This window comes from Dicentrarchus labrax, unplaced genomic scaffold (genome assembly GCF_905237075.1).
Source record: "Dicentrarchus labrax unplaced genomic scaffold, dlabrax2021, whole genome shotgun sequence".
Classification (NCBI taxonomy): domain Eukaryota; kingdom Metazoa; phylum Chordata; class Actinopteri; family Moronidae; genus Dicentrarchus; species Dicentrarchus labrax.
This window is the reverse complement of record NW_026136712.1, coordinates 12,081,638-12,102,651: the sequence shown is the minus strand read 5'-3', so window position 1 is coordinate 12,102,651 and position 21,014 is coordinate 12,081,638. Positions and strand designations below refer to the sequence as shown.

Here is a 21,014-nt window from a genome sequence, read left to right as displayed (position 1 = left end):
AGATCAATTTATTAATGACTTATTAATGATTGCCAATCATTAATAATATTGTTAATACATGCATTCAACTGCATTATTACCAAACCCAAAATATAAATATAGAGACATATTTTATAAGAAAGTGGCTCCCAAAATTTAAACAAAAAGACTGCAATGACTTTCGAGAAGATCCATAGCTGTACTGTATAACAGAAAATAAATGAGAGCAGTACACAGGAGCTGCAGAAAGGAAAGAGATGGAGAAGGCTAGAGAGAGCAAAGAGAAGGAACAGATGCTGAGAATGTGGTCTGGTCGATAAAAGCGATGGAGTTACTCCTCTGCACTCTCGGGTTTCTATGGTTGACCTCTATGAGTGCTGATCACATTCTGCCGCAGAACAGGCACACACACACACACACACACACACACACACACACACACACACACACACACACACACACACACACAAACACAGGCATGCACACACATGCGCCCTGTAGAAATTCACAAACATGCATCCACATTCAGGGGTGTGTTCAGTGGAGCACGTGGGCAGAAAAAGGAGATGGGTCATGTTAGGTAGGAACCGTGCCAGAGGTCTCAAGGAGAATCGTAAGGAATCACAAGTGTTGAAAGTGATCAACAAAACAGGACTGACAGCATTCTGCAATAAACTTCAGGTTTGTTGTGTCAACATGAATAGTGTAAAAATGTCCATCATTGTTGGAAGCACTTCAGGTTTTGTTGGGCAGGTCTTGGCAGCAGTCACGGCTGAGCTCAGGTGTAATGACATGTAATAAAAAAACAACTTGGCTTGTGTCGTAAGGCCCTCCTTTCCTTTCTGCTTGACTCCAAAGTCAGCTTTTAAAGTATAAGGTGTTGAAACAGCAGCAACACCTGTTTGCGTCTGTTTCAAAGCGGTTGGAATGAAGAGTTAAACTGAGGTGTGGCTGCTACCCCACACATACACACAAACAAACACTCACTTTAACCACAAATCACACACACACACACACACACACACACACACACACACACACACACACACACACACACACACACACACACACACACACACACACTCACACTGTATCCATAATCTCATGCAAGGGTGCAGAGGAAAGAGTTCTGTCTGTATAATTACTCGTCTAATGCTGGCAAGTACAAATGTGCCCGGATTTCCAGTCACAAGTTAATCATTAACAGACAAAGCTGTGAGGAAAATTCCAGTAATTTTACTAACATCCAAATAATGCTTAAAATAAATACAATAAATGGTTTGTTGACAGTTGACTGAACCTGTAATTTTAACAGCTCCACATATTTCATAACATTTTTGTTCACTGACACAAATCCTCCAAGTTCACACATCTTAAAATTCCATATGAAAGCACTGTGAGGTTTCAGTGTGTTCTGATCAGGGAGTATTATAGAGGGTTTTAAGAGTTGAACATATTATTGTCTTCCTGATACGGCACATATAGCATACAATACAAATTAACAGTAGAGAAAAACATTGTCATATAATATTATTGCTGTCCAGTAAAAGTCATCCATCCCCAAAATATCAACTCCTTGTTCTTAGTTTTGTGGCAGTTCTACAGATTATTCAATTAGGGTTAAAAAAAACTCAATCATTTTACCTTAAAACCATAATAATCACCAAATATGGATTTATATGGTTTTCATAGAACTGAGACGTGCTCACAACTCACATTTGGGCATTTTATTTTTTTTGGCATAATAGATTTTAATTAATCTTATTTCATTTTCTTTCTTTTTCTCAGCTTAAATGTCTGATCTTTCAATTATTTTGAATTTGGCAAATCTGTATAATGAAACAGTGAATCTGTACTCTCCATGCATATTCTCTCCTGACAGTGCAAACAGGTTTATGTGATGGGCATAATATCTCATTCTATTTAACTGCACCAATTGCAGACTCTCATTTCCATTCTTTTTTTAAATGTATATCTTAATGTGTGCAATCATTTAATTTCTCATGCAGATTTAGATTTAAATACAAGATTATACATGTAGCTCATGACTTTAGGGTACAGTATAAGGGAACTATTGCTGAGTTGATCATTAAAATGTCTTAACGTGATAACTCTGACTGAGAGCAGCGGCCTATTAACCACTGAGCTTTCTGCACAGTCGGAACAAGCTGAGCTCAGCAGGAGGAGGTCACTCCCCTCTGAGTCCAGACTATCCACTGAGAGAGGCTGAGCTAGTGGCTCAGTAAAGGCACTTAGGGCCCCGTTTTAACTGTTAATCATAGAGGGAGTGAGGGAGGGAGAGCACAGTAATGATGCAGAGATTTAGAGAGCAAAGGGGAGGATGGATGGATGGATGGATGGATGAGATAAATGGTTGATGAACTAAAAGAATAAAAGATATAACCAGGAAGGTTAGACAACAGTGACGTTGTGTTTACCATCAATAGAGGAGCTGGGGGTGGAAAATGAAAAGAGGGAACGGGGAAAAAAAGCCCTGTTCCTATGATCAGAAGACTGATTGACAGAAAGGAAGTGCCTGATAGGAGGGAGCAAAAGTGTAGCCAGCGGTAAAATGGATAGAGAGAGGACTGAAGGATAAAGAGATGTGGAGGGGGCATTTGTGCTGGACAAAGAAGATTTCTGTCAATGAATGGTGTCTGGTTTCGAGCGTGTGTGTGTGTGTGTGTGTGTGTGTGTGTGTGTGTGTGTGTGTGTGTGTGTGTGTGTGTGTTGATGGGGGGCAAAAACAGTCGGGTCGAGAAAGACAGACAGGCCATGCTGGTGATGGTGGTCTGTATGTATGTATCCAATAAAGAGGACGGGAAGGAATCCGATATGCTGCAGTGCATCATCAGAAGCCTGTTTGTATTCGTTTCTTAGGCACTTCATTCACAGATATCAGCCCAATATATTGGTATTTTTAACCACGACTACACAAGTTTAAGAAAAAAGATCAAAGTTAATGCAGCACAATCTGAGATACTGTCTTTGTTATTTCACACATTCCTCTTCCTTGTCAAAACTTGTTCGGTTGGATAATCGGGTGTGATAAGCTAGTAGCGGCTAATGTAGCCTCGAGCTGCTAACCTCCGGCAGATATTGTACGAGGAGTGGGCTAGAGAGGTCTGGTAATCTCACTTCTTACTAAACCCTTTGGATTTTTTCCATTCTCCAAATTTAGCTGCAACTGAGGCTGACCCAAGTGACATCACTTGAGGCAATTTATCAGGCTTCATGCAGCTCCTCTGGCTCCAGATGCCTTTATATGACCTACATAAACAAACAAAACCATCAGCGAGAAGATTGGCTTGTTATAATTATTCATAATGCCTGCCACATGGGACTGATTACCATGAATCAGACAAGATGAGGCATTGGAAACATTTTTGTCTACAGGAGCTGTAGAATTCCCCTATATAAATTCCCCCTATAACAGAAGTCAGTACAGGTAGGAGGGCGAAGCTATGAAAAGAGGAGTATAGTTTGGCAACCTGTAAGTAAGTTGTGCTGTGCTGAGTGAGCTGAAGGCACCTGGAAGTCACTAAACAAGAGCACACGGCTCATTGAACCCAGCAAGAGGAGGCTTCTCTGACCTGGCAGTGAAAGTATAAAGCTGGTTAAGAATTAATGGTAACAAATTAGCAACAATAAGACAATCAGGTAGTTATGACAGTGAATGCATACCACTTAAAAATACCACACACAAAACAAATGTATTCACCACGTGTCACATGTCAAAGAAAACTGGCACAGGGAAGTAGCTAACCCTGCAGGGCAACATCTTTCCTGTTAGGCTCCAGAGTAATATTACACAAACATTGCCGTAAGACTTATTTTTAGTGAAAAAAAATCAATGGCTTTACAGGGCAAGGATTAAGAATGATGGACATCCAACATAATACATTAATAGGATGTGCAGTGTATTGGTGTTGCCATAAAGTACTTATCACATCCTCAAAATTCCTCCAGCTAAAAGCCCCACAGCAGCTCATGCATCCATCTAAATAAGCTTTCATTAAAAATGTTTTCGCCTCGCATTCAGTTTCCCTCCTGAGGTATTTAGAGCCCTTGGAAGCCAACAGGATGATTTCCTGTTGATGATGTGAGTAACTGTAAGTAAGTGACAGGCGAGGGTAGGTTTCCACATCCGCGGTGAGGAGTGAACATCTCTGTTCAGCGTTAATGGTTGGAGGAAAGTGGGCAGGACTGGATGGACAAACTTGCTCTTTGCCTCGTTAATGGCTCCCTGGGGAGGAGGGGGAAATGACCGAGTGATGGGGGGTGTAAAGCATGTGTGGGTGTGTGGGTGTGCTTGTTGATTTGTGTTTGCAGCGGGAGAGACATTTATGTTTGTATTGACTATGGCAGATATAAGCGAAAAAGTGATAGGGGGTTTAAGATAGATGATCAGTCTTGGTGTCATATTTGTAGCCCTTTTTAAATCCTGCATAGCATTTTCTAATCATATCTTCACACTCAAAATAACCTGATCTGCAGGGTATCGAAGAGCTCTCCATCTGCTGCGACTGATGGTGGGGCAGCCTTTGGCCTGGAGCAGTTTATCTCCAACGGATGCTATTTTAAAGTCTTTGAGTAAAAAATCTGCTTTAATTCAATTAGATATGACGTTTCTTCTTGAAATGTGATTGTTAGACTGATGCTGCTGTGGTGAGTGTGCTTGGATGTTATGAGAGTACTCCACGAATGTAGTATTGCACTCCCATAACATTACCGGGCTCACAATGGACAGTTTTAAACATGATTGGTGATTCAGGTGTGTAATTGGCTAATGTAGCCTCAGACCTCTAGCCTTAAACAGGGATGAGAAGTAGGTTTAAAGCTGCACTTATCAGTAATTTTATACTAACAATTGATTAATTGAATAAAGAAAAGAAATGTGAAAGACACACATCTATATATATATATATATATATATATATATATATATATATATTATTGTATAACCAGAGAAAATGATCACTTAACTTTGCAGTTCCCTAACAGCTCGGAGAAGCTTTTTAGCTTCTTTCAGCTCATTTATTTACAACAACTTTACTGTTTTGGTTCATTCTCACAGCTCTCATCAGTGTCGGCTTGCAACTTGAAACTCGCTGTACTCAGTGCTCAACACCAAAGTGAAGGCAAAATTAGCGACTAGCTTGTGTGGAGCATTTGGCAGCTAAAGCACCAGATATTTCCCTCAGGAGATGGTAGACACCAAAAACATAGCTAAAAAGAGAGTGAATACTGGGCTTACATTTGTCTCATGGCCAGAAACACGACTCCAAATGAATACTATTCATGCTCCATGACTGTTGAATGTGTAAATAGATGACTGTTTGCTAACATATGTCAGTGGCGTGTTTACAGCTTGTTTCCACTGGCTCCAACTGACTAAAACTGACCCTTTAATATCTTCGGTGTAGAGTAAATGCCTGTTGCAGTGTTGCTTTGTTTTCACATATTCCAGGAAGCTCATGTAATTTCTCTCCTTGCCTGTTTATCCTTCACAGTTACCTACAGTTCAGTGATTCCCACGACATACTCCATGGGCCCCTATGATATAACTTCAGATGAAAGCACCCCACCAGAGGGCTTGACAGAGAGCACCACAACCACCACCACTAATGGTGATTCCCAGCAGCGGCTCTACGATGGTCTGAACGACAAACTCATACCCATCTACTGCTCCATTCTGGCAGCAGTAGTGGTTGGCCTTGTGGCCTTCATCATCTTCAAGAGGTGAGGACTTAAACCAGTTGAAGTATGAAACCAAATTTAAAGGAGACACTACAAAAAGTTATTATAATGATTATTAATTATTTTTAAAAATGTGGAATTTAATGGCTAAGGGGGGAGAGAAAAGGGGTCTGATGCTAATTACAGAGGCATATGGACAACAAAATCCAGTCAGATTTAGAATTTCCGCATTTTAATTTTTAATGAAATCATATGCTACTTTTCTGGATGAGAGCACACTGTTGTCATGTGGGCCACAATATGGTCTGTTTACTCTCTTCTCTTATATTTGAAACCCATGCTCCTCTCTTAATGACTACAGAGACAGCCCGCTGTTAACTGTTCAATTTTGAATGTACAATATGTTCATGTTGTATGGCAAGGAAAATAGATAGATAGATAGATAGATAGATAGATAGATAGATATACTTTATTGATCCCAAGCTGGGAAATTGCTGTGTTGCAAGTCTGTACATTCAGACAGTTAACTGCAGCTGCCTTGTTGAATAATAGAGGATGTTTTACCCACCAGTCACCACTCTGATTTGATTATTAATAATTAGTTAGAATTTCTTATTCCACACGTGGCTAATGGTCTTTTAAAGGCAACGTCATTGTGGGTGGATGTTGGATAATGTTTTTTTAAAAATCATCTCCTTTTAACTAGTCGGCACAAATTCTAATTGATCACATGTTTTGCTGCACTACAAACATGTGCCATGGTTAGAATTGATTCTTTTTGTATGCTCAATTAAAAGTGTCTAGCTTTAGGATTTGGAATTTTGTAAATAAACACTGTCCTTCAAAATTACCATATATGTGGTCCAGTATGTAGAGTTTATTTACGGAAAGGGAACATAGGTATGTTTTCCTTTGTGTAGAATCACCTAGGAATAAGAATAATTCTGTTTCTGTTACTTTAGAATGAGCCGTTTTTTTATCTACAGACATAACGGGGTGCCTTCCATGAAGGCCCTAGTTTCTCCCTTGCGCCTGAAAAGGGAGGGTGAGGCGAATCTGCAACTACTCCAGTAGATGCCACCAAATCCTACACACTGGACCTTTAAAGCAGTGTAAATAATCAATATATTAATAATGGATCAAATTAAGTCATAAAAAAGCCATTAAAAATCCCCCATAGTACACTATCTACCCAGCGCCAAACGACAAATAAAAAAAGTTAGCGACTAGCTGGTGAACACAGTGGAGCTTTAAGCTTATGAATTATGTATTATTATCATTGGTACTGAAGATTTCTAGAAACACATAATGTACATACACTATTGTCGATTTCCTGCCTTTTTGCTGAGTGGATTTTTTTCTTCTTTTATGACTCATGTTTTTTCAGGTGGAACAGCTGTAAGCAGAACAAGCAAGGGGCCAACAACTGCACAGCCAATCAGAACCAGACGCCGTCACCTGAGGGAGAGAAGCTGCACAGTGACAGCGGCATTTCTGTGGACAGCCGAAGTCTGCAGGAGCAGCTGGCCCAGGCACAGACAGGTAACAGACTAATACCTGTACCTAAACAGAGGCCACTCCCTCAACTCCAAGAAATACAATAACCCTTATTTATCAATGTATTGCACTTAAATTGGGCGTAAGCTAATTTCAACACAAAAGTCTGTGTTTATTTGGTGCTGAATTCCTCTGGTAATGAGTTTCTTTTCATCCACAAGTAAGACTGAAGGAATTTAGTCTTACTGTGAATGTACACAGACTGCACCCTGAACTGTCCCACCACGAAAGAAAAGGAAATCCACCTGCGGAATGGGCCGTCTGGTGGCTTCATCAACTCCACCTTAAATATGACCTTTCAAACTTACTGAAGCAAATCAGCAAACAGGGTTACAACACTGACAGAGCTACAGTGTTTGTTTTTTTGGCAGCAAGTGCTCCTGGCAGCTTTTAGTCTTGCCCTGACAAACCAGTTTGAGCGACTACAGGTCTTTTAAAACTACATGCTTGCCCAGATAATGGTAAAGCAAGAATGTAAAGTGGTGCAAGCAAAAGAACACAGTATTGGGCAGCTTTCTGTCTAGGTCTGAACCATATCTTAAAGTGGTTACAGGTGGGATGTGATGGGATTTTGGCAGTGTGGCCAAAGAAGCATCTTTTTCTTAGATTTTCTGGTTAGCTATTGCAGGTACACAGTGCTTTTTTATTCACTACAAACAAACCATTTTGGCTGCTGTAGGAAATTAACACTCTATCACTTCATTTTACAAGTAAATACAGCCAATTGCAAAGCTCATGAACAGGATAAATGTAATTATACTTAGATTTAATGACTGAGAAATTAACCACAGCTAAATCACACCTAAAATCGAATAATATAATTCAGATAATGAAATGACATTAACTTCTTTCCCCTCTGCAGTTGTCACCATGGATGAGGAGCCTTGTTTGCTCCTTCCTCTCCACACCAGAGAGAAAGTGGAGAAGCTGCTGTTCAGGGGCAGCGAAGGAGACGACTGCAACCACATGGACGACAGCGACTGGTGCAACCTGGCGGGCCTCCTGGGATACGAGGAGGAGCGGATCGCGACCTTCCGGCAGGAAGAGCATCCTGTCCGCGCGCTCCTGTCTGACTGGGCGAGCAAGGACTGTGCCAGCATCGACGCGCTGTGCACGGCGCTGCGCAAGATCAACCGTGACGACATCGCCCAGAGTCTGGTGTTAAGCCCAAATGCTCCAAAGCCGACCGCCACTTCTGTAGTGTGATATAAGCTTAACAGCGAGAAAACCACCTGAACCTTAACCTTAATATTCTTCCATGGCCTCCCTCACTCCACCCAATTCATGCTACAGCAGCTTTTTCCAAATGAAGCCAGCAGTCACAGTGATAATCAAATTTCATGAACCCTGAAGAATTATTTCATGTTTAATCAAGGGATAATGCAGGAAGATGCCAGAAATTAAACAAAAACTGACTGAATATTAAAGTACTTAATCAAATCAGTTCCTTTCACTTAACCATCAGGATATGCTCATAATCAAAAGATTAAAAACCTCACATTGTAAAGCCTATGTGGAGGGAAATAGTCTATAACCATTCCATTTTGAGCCTGGATATGCATCTGCCTTTCCACACTATCTGAAATCCAGCTTAACATCTTCTGACTTTATTAGCCACCATGGAGCAGCAGGGCGCTTTGAACTGAATCTACAGTGGATAGCTGGCTCTCTCATTCCTGCGACTTGATCCTTTGACTCTTTATTCTTAAACACACATAGTCAGCGTGTCCCTTACTTATACCGTTCATAAGCCAGTGCTGTATCTCTATTTGTTGCTTTACAAATCAATGCTACCAAAGAGGAGTAAATGTCTTGAGACCATACCTGACAAGCAACATTATTTATCTGCCATGTTAGATTTTGGGGGATTTAAGTTGTCAAATGGCTTGTGTCTCAATGATGCATACCACAGTGTATCTGGATTATGCAAATATGACAACCTGAAGAAAGATGCTTGGACGCATTTCAAATGAACCTGTTCTCCTTCAGCAAAAAAAGAAAGCTAAGTCGAGCTATTTACTCTTATTTTAATTACTTGTATTAGATTTATGACATTGAGCTGCAGCACATGTGGAATTAATCTCAACTTCAGCTTTGTGAGTGATTTCTGCAGACTCTTCCTTTTTCCGACAAGTGCTATAAGAACTGCCGGCTGGACTCTATGGAGAAGGTCATTGACCGTGGCAACATGAGACACTATTCTATGTGCTCAGGCCTATCTGCATAACACAGGAGCTCCCACACAGACTCCTTCATACTGACCCAGAAAATTGAAGGACGTGGAACTCAAATCACCCAGCAATGACTATGTATACTCTATAGACACTGCACACACTAAATAGAGATATACTGTAGATACATACACACGTAGACTTTCAGTATGTAACCATGCATGCATGTACTACACACATACACACACTCATCATGTATACATTTACATTCTCATTCATTGTAGGAGAAAGAAAACTTCAGATCCTGCCATATACTGTGTGGAACACTCTCATGAGGGGACCATATATTGTTTAATCTTATTATTAATAGCCGATATAAGGTCAAATTAAAACCCATATAATTTTTAATGTGTGCTATAGATAATGAAATACTACCTTAACAGTAAACAGCATGCAGAAACTAGCAACTCATTGTCAACCAGTGCACAAATTCCAAAATAAAGCACATGCACATACAGAATAATCAGGATGCAAAACAAAAATCCAGGGTTTTCTATAGTTTTTGCTTAATTTCTCAGGGTATCTTGAATGATTATGTTACTAAATCAATATTACACTTATTATTGCACCCTCTATAATTGAACTGAACAAGGTGTAGTTGTTCAAGAGGAGACACTGTGTTTATCCAAATCAGTGATTTCAGAAATCAGAGTGACTGACAATCCTTCAAACAGGTGAATAAAAGAGGGAAACGGATAAAAGGCAAGTCAGTAGAGACATAAATCAAAGGATATGGGATGGATTCAGACCAAGGGAAAGCAGTTCTGGATTACTTAAATGTAAAGGTAAAACCCAGGAATCTGCATTTGCATTAATCAGCTTGTTTAAGTAAAATCATGCATTCCTCTCCTTGTGCCGGTATGTGCTTTTTACATTGTGTTGTGTTACATCTATTTGGTTTGAATTTTGTCAGAGCATACTTCGAAAATGCTGCCAACTGAGGACCCCTAGCAACTATTTGTTTTCCTTCCGTTTGTTCACTGTCTGTCTGTTTTTTTCTTTTTTGGGGGGGGGGGATATTTGAAGGAGGAAATAGTTTACTATACTAATCTTACTTATATCACCAACTTCATTTGTTATTCTTGATTGTACATTGATACTAACCGCTAGCATACTGAGTTTCATGCTGTAGTATTACTTTAAATGAAGGTATTCTCACTCCCACTCTGTAAGGGTTGTTGCATTTTAATTCCCAAATAACAACTGTAAATGGTATTATAATTCTCTTATTGTCCTGGATTGTAGCACTTAAATGTGTAATTATGTATGTCTGTTTTGCATCACAAGTGCCTGGGAACTATTTCAGGTGTCCACTGATGTTGTACATTTTAGTTTTTAGCCGTTTTTGTAAGTATATCTCCTTTAGTTGTTGTTGTTTTTTTACTTGTAAATAATTTGTCTTTTTCTAGTTTTTATTTTAGTTAAAGCCTAGAAGGCGCTACTGTACAATGTCTATGTGAATGGGACATTGTTCCAATATCAATGCTGTCCTAGTTTAAAAGGGTAAGAAGGGCAAAGGGAAGGGAGGTGCCTTTGTGAGGTACTTGGTGCAATTAACAAATTAATCACCATTATGTGTATTATTGTAGTACATCATTAAGACGTGTGGAACCAAAGAAATTTAAATACTTTCAAGGCTAATCAGAACTGGAATGGCTCTGATGGTCCATTTGGAACCGTCAGAAATATTATTTAACATTATTATACACTGATTTGAGTGCCCTGTGCTGTTAGTCAATCTCTTATTAGTATTCAACATTTTGGGAAATACACTTTTTCGCTTTCTTAACGAGAGTTAGATGACAAGAGCAATACCACTCTCATATGTGTGTGTTCAGTATAAAGCTTTAGCCAGCAGCCGGTTAGCTTAGCTTAGCATAAAGACTAGAAACATAGGAAAACAGCTATCTTGGCAAAGGTAGCAAAATCTGCTTACCAGCACCACTAAAATGTACAAATTAGCTTATTATAGCTGGTTTGTTTTATCTGTAAGTTTTGTGGTGTTACCAGACTATTTATGTCTCCAATAACATAAATAGTCCGGTGCTGGTAAGCAGACTTTGTTTAGGCTAGCTGTGTCCTCCTGTTTCCAGACCTAATGCTAAGCTAACTGGTTGCTGGCTGTATATTTATCAGATAGATATAAGAGTGGTATTTTTCTTTAGCCCTCTGCAAAAAAGTAAATAAGCATTTTTCCCAAAATGTCAAAATATTGCTTTAAATTAAAAGACCAATATAAGCAGAAAGGTTTAAAGTCATTTGCAACAGTTAATAGGAATGCTCCTTAATATTATACTCTGTCACATCGATATAGACATAAGTATATAAGTGTCCATAGCATACAACTTGCTTCATACGCACGTTGAGTCATAAATTGAATGAGAGATCCAAGTTCCCAATTGTCCTGAATATGTAGGCTGGACCTGATCTGCTGTTTTGATTACAGACAGACTAATTGGAAAGTTATACAAAATAGTCGTCTAAATATGGATTGACAAAACTTGGGCCTCATCTCCATTTTGGATTGTGAAACTTAAGAAAGTGATTTAGTTTTCTATAGATGTGTTCATGATTAGCCATTACTTCAGAATGACCTTCCCTGAATGCCCTTTGTTCATTACTATAGTTTAGTTAACGCTATGTTCAGAGTTTGTCCCCCTGTCAGTAACTGTGACTGAAGATGGAGACTCTTTCCTTGGGCAGTATTTGTTTAGTTTTATAGATATGAGAGATTTAATGGTGACCAGATTTTGAATTGCTTGTACAGTAAATCCAACTGAAGGTGAACATGTCATGACATTGCACTTGAGAGTAACAAACTAGTCATGCAGATGGGGGGAGGGGAGGGGATAAGGTTTGAATAAAAGTCCTGGTAATGTAGCTCATACTAACGAGACTGACGGCGCACCAGGACTGAAATGTACAGATCTGAGAATTGTTCAATGTTCCTTGTGTACTAATACATATACTGTACTATACGTAATGTGAATTTGCAAAATTCCTACATCAGACAAGCAGTAAAATCAATAATAAAGTTCAAGTCCTCTCATCTTCTGTATTGATACAACAATGCACACACAAACCTAAGAGTGCATGTGCGCTCAGTCTTATGAAATTATTAAAACTCAACTAATCATGCTTAGTTTCAGTTTTACTGGAGTTAATTTTTACTTCATACTTTGTATTTGAAAATATCACTTTTTACAATGTCACTTTTTATTTTAATGTTATTCTACTTGACAGTGGTGTTGTCACCCGTCACTACTCTCTCGCTTTACAACAACTGCCAGTTAATTCCTGTTAGCTAGAACAATATCAAAATAATTCTGAATCAACAAGCTGTAAACAAACACACAAACATAGTTACTAACCTTTATTGGGCTTAACAAGCCTAGGCAAGGTTGTGAGGTTGGATTATTACTACTCAAAGGAGTAAGGAAATCAAGTGTTTGCAGTTTTAGGTAGATCCTGTAAGATAGAGTGACCACAGAGAAAGTCTAGCAAGCTACAGCAGCATGTGTACCCTTGCTAAGCTAAATAAAAGGTGCAGTGTATTTATTTACAGCAGAAGTGTCTGGATTACTTTGACATTGCTGGTCTAGTATATACGAGATACAAGAGACATAATGAAAAGTGAGAAGTGAAATAAAAAATTAGAATGGGATGATGAAATCAAATTTCAGAATAATACAGTGAGTTTTAATAATTTCTTAAATTATTTTAAACGTATATGTTCTTATGTGTGTGTTATACAATTGATTCATTGGATGGTTTATTTAACTTTTTTTTATTTATTTACATTTTTTTTACATTTATTGTACACTTTGGGAGCCCATACATATGCATGCTCCAACACAATCACAGTATGGTTTATGGTTTGGTCTTGAAACAGCCCTGGATGATTTTGCATTTTGCTCTCAGGATAGAGAAGGTCTGTGCATTTTCCTCAAGAGCCACTAAAGTCCTTCTGACAAGTAATCCAAGCCAAATAAGACAGACTGATTACTGAAACCTTCAACTGTTGCAGCACAAGGAGAGACTGGAGAAGAAGGGGTCACTGAAAAAGGGCAAACTATGGTGGGCTAGTTCCTCTTTAGTTTCATCAAACTGACTGCATGAATTATGGCATTGCGTGTGGTCAGTGTGGCAAAGGCAACAGAATCCTATAATAATAGATACCAACAGCCTGTCAGCACAATTAGACTTACTCTGGTGAGTGTTATGGCTCGGTAATGATGCGTAAAATGCTAGCACACTGGTTCATATTTTATGTCACTGTGGGCTTAACTCAGTGGTAGTGTTACAAGTGTGAAAATACTGAGGTGGATTAATATACCTTTTGGTTAAAAACTTTTTAGTTTTTGTTTTTTGGAATTCATATAATGCTGAAATAATTCTAATGAATATCCACAGGTCATATATATGTATCAAGATATAAAAAGATTTTATCATAGCAACGCAGTTCAGCAAACATATAAAGAACTATTTAAAATAATAAATATATAACAAAGTAATAGGTTAAGAAAATGACATTACAATAGATGCATTTGCTACATGTTACATGTATAGAAATAATGAGTCTAGTAATGCAACTCCGTAGGCCTTATTGAGGTATACTGATGATTTTTGTAAGAGTAATATTATAGTATGTATATATATGATTAATATAAATAAATATAAAGAAGGTTATAGTTCTGTAGGTATAATACAAAATACAAAGTGTATGAAATTACTCTGTATTGAGGAAGACAAACTTCCTGTCAAGACCTGCTTCACTATGCTCCCAGTCAAATTAAACTTGATGTAAATTAGCAGCAGTCTTTAACCTGCAGACTGACCTGTTTATGCTTATTCAGATCAAAAATGGCATCAACAAGTTCTGACCCAGTCCCAGTACCCAAGATCAGTTTCCAAGTGAACCATTGTTTAAATGGAAAACACATTCCAGCTAACTGCTGCTAACCTCCAGTGAGTCGTTAGCGAGGAATGTTTGAAGTGTGAAGGGAACCATATGTGCACAAGTGACATGTGGTGGTGAAAGAGGATCGGCCACGTTAAGTTTTGGTGACCAGTTGAGTTTGAATAGAATGAAGAAAAGTTGTCTTCACCAAGCAACTCCAGTCATCGACTCTGTAGAGCCACTTATAATCAGTGTTATTTTGTTAATAGATACTTACATCGTCTCAATCATTTTCTGTAATGATGAAAACCTACTTAAGTTCCTCATAAGTGATTACTTCCTAACATGGTCCATAGCCTACTGAAGACGGAACTTAAAGCTACCTATATTTGGCTGCAAGGAAACATTTAATGTTAAAAACATTAAGCCACCATTATGGAATATAGCTTTAATGTTGACCTTTATTCTGTTGAGAGTGGAGGATGAATGAGAAAAGTTGAAAAACAAAATGCAATATTAAATGATAAATGCAGAAAACTACACTATAAAAGTACAGTAAGCTAAATTAAGAATCAGGTTGACCAAAATAAAGTAATTTTTTTATATTTATTTTTTAGTGTCTTAGTTTGCTTTACATTAAAGAAAAAGGCATTTACAGAAAGAGAAGATAATAACATTATATAATATATATAAAACAAAAGCTCAAATAAAGGTAATTTGCTGAAAGCTGTATAATGAACAAAAAACTGAAAAAGGTATCAATTATACCATTCAATTGTAGGAGTGGGAAAAATATAATATTCCTCCCAGCTGAACAGTTAACATGGCTAATTTACAACATGTTATGGTCAGTTTTATGACTCAGCCACAGAATAACATGCCTATTTACTCTACAAATCACCACTGGGATAAAGTGAGAATGTGGAAACGGGCCTCCCTTAAGACTGTCCTGAATTTTAGGTTGTGAAACCTTCTCCATGAAAAGACCTTTCCACAAGTCTTAACAGCACAACACAAGATAATCTCTGAAAGTTCATCCTTCACATCTCAGAGGAATTAAAATGAAACTGAGACTCCTTCATTGCAAAGTTTGTTTTCTTAGGTGGTAGTTTGAGCAGAACCCAAGAACAAAAGAGAAACCATGCTCAACAGCAAATATAAAAGTACATAAAAAGGAGAATCTGTCTACCAATAACTGTAAAGCTCACTCATTAACACCTTATTCCACATCTCATTGTTTAATCCCTACAGTCCAGTCTAGTGCTAAGTAAAGCTAATTTAGCTGCTGGCTGTAGCCTTAAAAAGGTATGAGTGCGGTATTGATCTCTGACTCTGTTGATCTTACCCTTTTAACAGCAGACCTTTCAACCTATTCGAGTTGTTAAGTGATATTTCTGCAGCTCCAGAAAGGGCCAGAAATGCTGATTGGATTCGGAACTTAAGTGTAACAAACTATACAGTATGTAAAAAACATCAATCACACTCACAATAAATGTTGAAATAATATTGAAATAAATATTCCTTAATAACCAAAAGTATTGAGTATGAAGCTGGTTTCAGGACTGCAAGAAAACAGTTTTAAATACTTAACCTCCATCTTCTAACCTCCATGCTTTTTGCGCCTCATACCATACAAGTTAGCACAGTGTTCTTTAAAAAAGGCAATAATTGAGATAAGGTCAAAGGTCAGAAGCATCTTCATCTTTACGACCAAGAGAGGAGCATTTCTCTGAGAATCTCAGGAGACGCTCACGATGATGTATGACTGACTGTAGCAAGTCTGCAGATCTCTCCAGATGATGGCACACGTGTTCTCTTTGGTCACAGAGGCCTCTAACAGGAGATCAAACACAAGGTTCAGCCTTTGAAAGTAGCAAAATGGTGTTCCAGGGTGAGACAGTAGGGAAGACGTGACTGATCTCCTCTGAAGTCAGAGGTCGGCATCTGACAAGGTAATAGTGGTGGAGCAGGTTTCCCTTGTCCTAGACACAAATAGATGAGATTCTGAGGGTCAATTTCAATTTGAATCGTTTTGTACTTCAATACATTGAAGGCTATACTAATTGGGTTTGAAATTACATCTTCCCAATACTGCAAATGAATTCAGAAACAGTTTTTTTCTCAACACACACTCACTGAGGATTGTGATAATCAGTGTTTGCAGACAAAAAAAATGCGTGGACATTGAGGGGTTCCCTATACTGTCTTTGCTATCATAATTCTTTTTTAATTTTTACTCAGACATAGTTAAAATGGTTATCTGTGGTTAGTGTTTTTGGTCTTGTTGCTACAACTGACCGTGTTTTAGATTTACTTGAGCCAAATATTTGATTTTACTATCCTGTACTGTATCCCATATGACACAATCTCACTCAGTGTTTTCTGCTGTGTTTACACTTTGCTACTCAGAGGGGACCACGCAACCCACCGCTTTTACAAGCTGTCCATCTATAAAAATGAAGTGATGTGGTTTCCCACTCTGTTCTATTATTCTGCTCTTCTTCTTCCTCTCCCACCTGCCTCTGTTTGCTGGAACAGAGAGTGAGTCTCTGCCAGCAACGCACACAATTAAGTGAAGAGTGATGAAATTATATCTTTGGCCCGGGCAAATGGCGGGATGATAGGGATGGAGAGGCAAAGTGGGAAGGAGGGAGAGTCCATTCTGTTTCCCTCTGGGGCCAAGGGAAATTCTATTAGGCCTATAATAGAGCCATTTTTCACCTCCTTCCACATCAGTCTGTTATACAATTCTTCCTCCTGTCCTGTCCTCCCTCCTCTTTTCTCTTTAAAAGATGGCGCAGCCTGATTGAGAGTCTCTCTCTTATTCCTCCTTGGAAAACTTTCTCTGAGCTCCTGCTTCTCTGCTTTTCACCTTATCTGTTCCTTTCTTAGTCACAGTCTTCCTACTTTTATTACTCTGTCATGTGACGTAAATAAGACATAATAGGCCTTACAGAGGCCTCAAACATGGGTTTAAAAAGTCAAAAAATGTACATTCAAATCCAGTTAACTATTTGATAAATCAAATAGATCCAACAGTTAAGGCATTCTTTAGTTGTTGACTAAAAGATTATAAAATGTCTGTGGCCTTAAAGCAGGTAATAAAAGCTTAATGGCAAGAAGGTGGTTCGGAGAGTCACAGCTTTTATTATCCACAGTCATTCCATTTTCGGCGATGATGAAGCTTTAATGTGCTTAGTTGGAAGTGACAAAATAAGGAACATTGACACAATTCACACAGCGTCTTTCAGAAGCTCGTAATTGGTGAGGCATTCCAGCTTGTGGCTTTGCGGTGAACTGGAACAGATTTTTTTTGTTTGTTGTAGGTTGGTTCAGGGGGAAATGCCATTAAAACATTACAGGTTTAATTGCATTTGATGTAAAATCCCACATGTTCCCTGTTTCTATTTATGTATCCCTTCTGTTTACCAGGTCCCTGGCACATACACATCAGCTGTGCCATTAGAAAATATTCAGCCACTATGCAGGCTCAGTTTGCATTTTATTTCTTGTTATGTTTACAACAAGAACCTCACCCTCTTTTGAAAGAGAAAACCCATCAATCTATCACTACAACAACAGCCAATCAGCACATTGTTTGAAATGTTGACTTGCTTCATCGCACATTCATGTGAGTATTTTGTACATGCTTCCTCCTTTTGATTCTTTTGTTAACCCATCCTGACAAGTGAGTCACTGAACCAACAGAGTCCTCATGTCATAACAGAAAAAAGATCCTCAGCACAGTAACAATTGTACCAAGACAACCAAGATCCAACCTCCAAAGCCTGATCTGCACCTAGAGGTACAAACACACTGCTGGAATGACATTGATACTCTGAGCCAGCTGTACATGTCAAACGCCTGTCATAGAAGACTGCCTTTGAAACCTTGTAACCACTTAACATGAAATGCTTTATAATTTAACATTGTTTGTGTTCCAGGGATGTCATTAGAAATTAATGTTATATCATGGAGGGGAAATATAAGTACTGTAGACATAAATCATATGCATGAGGTCTCAACAAGAAAGTTTAAAAACAGTATCAGATTTTGTCTATTGGGGGCAATTTAATGAAAATATTTCGGTCTGAAATCTTCTTATATATCTTGAGAATATTAACAACTCAACTTTCTTTTTAAAAACTCAGGAATTTATAAGGACTAAAATTAATCCTTGCTCTGTTATGACCCTCAAGAGTTTTTGCTGCAGCGGCCTTACAGTATTTGGTCTGGCCTGACCTGTAGCTTATGTGGCTAGCAAAGGTTATCAAATTGTAGGTTGATACTGCTGTGTAACTGACATTTGCTAACATTATACATTCTTGCATGTGTTGCCTTTCCATATCTGTCCCCTTCGAACTGTAGTTGTGAGATATTCTGGTTTATAGTTCGTCGAGGAATTTTATTTCTCTTCTATGGCAGCAAACACAACTCACAACCTTTTGATAACTATTATGCTGCACCCCGAGCTTAACTTAATTTCATTTCTCACACACACCAGAGCTGTCACAGGCACATGTTGCCCACAAAAACAATTCTATGAAGAGGAAGGCTTGGCCGGTAACATTTGTGGTCCCATACCACTCGTTCTTAATGAGGTTGCCGGATGATTATGTCTTTGAAGCAACTGACTGAAGTAAATCTTGGAAAATTAAGGGAAATTCAATACGCCATTATCATGTAATTGCCACTTGCTGCTGTTCATCAAAAGTTACATTTGTCTGGCATTATTGGTGATACACACTGAAACAAATGGAAATGATTTGTTACCTACAAGTAGGAAATCAATCTTTCGAGTCAATAGTCATACACATAACTCCTCCTGAAACCCTAATGTACTGTATCAGTTTTTGTATGGATTAAACAAACAAAGACATAACGTGTTAATTAGTGTGCTTTAGAGGTTCTGGCAGGCTGAATTTAATACAGTTACACACAGCCAGGCTAGCTGTTTCCCCCTCTTTTCAGTCTTAATGCTAAGCTAAGCTAAATAGCTGCTGGCAGTATGTTAATATTTACTGTTCAGACATGGGAGTGGTGACGATATTCTCTCCTAATTCTCAGCAAAAAAGAAAATTGTAGTATTTTTCCAAAATATTGCCACACCTTGTACTTTGGGGTCTTCTGGGCCCTGTTATCCAGTCTTGGCCAAAACACACAGCCAACAGGATGATCTCTTCAAGACTTGTTATTTGTCAGACGTCCACTATATCTGGTATATGTGGACTGTGTTTACTGCACAGAGCGTACTAGAAACTGGAACTGTGTCCCCATATTCTGCCTCATGAAATCTGATTAGCCTTCAGAATAGCCAAGGACAAGCGTTGATGTTCTGCATCTCATATAATACATAGGCTTGAGTTTCAATCCCAGCCACCCGTCTTTGTGGTGAATGCAGGTATAGAGTGATGATCATGATGTCACATTGATATGGCCTCTAAATAAAGGAGTGATGTAATGTTGCACTGTGGATGTGGAAGAGGACACGGGACCAGATTATTATACTCCAGAAGATAATGCAGCTCTCTAGTACGACATGGACCTTTCCCACATCTAGACATCCAAGAAAGAGAAAGAGCCTGTGGGTTTTGGTACTTCATCCCTGGGTTTTTTATGTAATTAAGACATTGATACCGTGTTAAGCATGAGTTTTTCCAAAAGCATCCTGTGAATAAAGACAGCATTGTGCTCTAGACGCCAAACTCTCTTGTGGAGAGTTAAAAATGACTCCCAGGCCTGCTGCTTATATGCTAATGATGCAAACCTATTGGGTTTCAAATTGGCCTAATTTTTTTCTGAACCAACCGAGGACCATGCACAGATTTAACAATTAACATTAATAAAAAATTACTACATTTACAATGAAATCTGAAAATACATAGTGAAGAATCCCACAAATGTACATCCTACGGTTCTTTCCACTGTATTGTTCTGGTATGTTCATAGTAGACAGAGGCCCAGTCGGTCAACATGAGTTTTAGTGCTTACCTGAGGCAGAATGTGTTGCAGCTTGTCTGTTTGTGATGTATGCAAACTGCATTACGGATCCTGTGAATCGAGAGTGGGAGGCCTGCCTTTAAATATTTCCAAGAAAACATAAGTCAGACCCAAATCACCTCAGTGATGCTTGGTAAGCTTGGTTAAGCATATACACAGAGAGACAAAGCCCTCCCCCTGTTGTGTGAATGGTTAAGAGACAGAAATACAGGGAACAAATGTCTTTGAACGGCCCAGTGTATCCCAAGGGATCTTTCGGGTAACCACTGTTTAAAAGGCTTTTCTCTCAATTTAATTCAAAAAGGGTCGGATTGCTGATGGCTCTATACCATTCAGCCAATAGCAGAGCTTCGCAGGTAATGCTGGTGGGGCCCATCTGTAGCACCTGTGGAGGGCTGGCCAGGCAGACTCATTCTGAAATGTCCCTTCAGGAAAAATACAGCCGTCAGAACTGTAGAAATCAGATCAGGGACAGAGTTATGAGAAAGCTAAGCTCTCTCTTTGTTGTTTTTGTCAAATGTCTTCTGACATCTTCATCCTTGCTACATTTAGATTTCACAGCAAATATAGTAGACTTAACCCACAGGCAAACTTCAGGCCCAATTACACTGTGAATTTTGGGTTGTCACAGACCAAAGTTGATTAGT

At 38.7% G+C, this 21,014-nt stretch overlaps 1 protein-coding gene across 1 annotated transcript in view; it reads left to right on the top strand.

The window, feature by feature from the left end:
- ngfrb (nerve growth factor receptor b) overlaps positions 1-12,516 on the top strand; it is a 30,560-nt gene extending 18,044 nt beyond the window's left edge. Inside the window, exons 4-6 of the mRNA XM_051418105.1 lie at positions 5,493-5,721; positions 7,067-7,221; positions 8,099-12,516. Of these exons, the coding sequence (XP_051274065.1) occupies positions 5,493-5,721; positions 7,067-7,221; positions 8,099-8,442 (728 nt within the window). The 3' untranslated portion in view covers positions 8,443-12,516. The remainder of the gene's footprint in view (positions 1-5,492; positions 5,722-7,066; positions 7,222-8,098) is intronic.
- Positions 12,517-21,014: the final 8,498 nt, after the last annotated feature.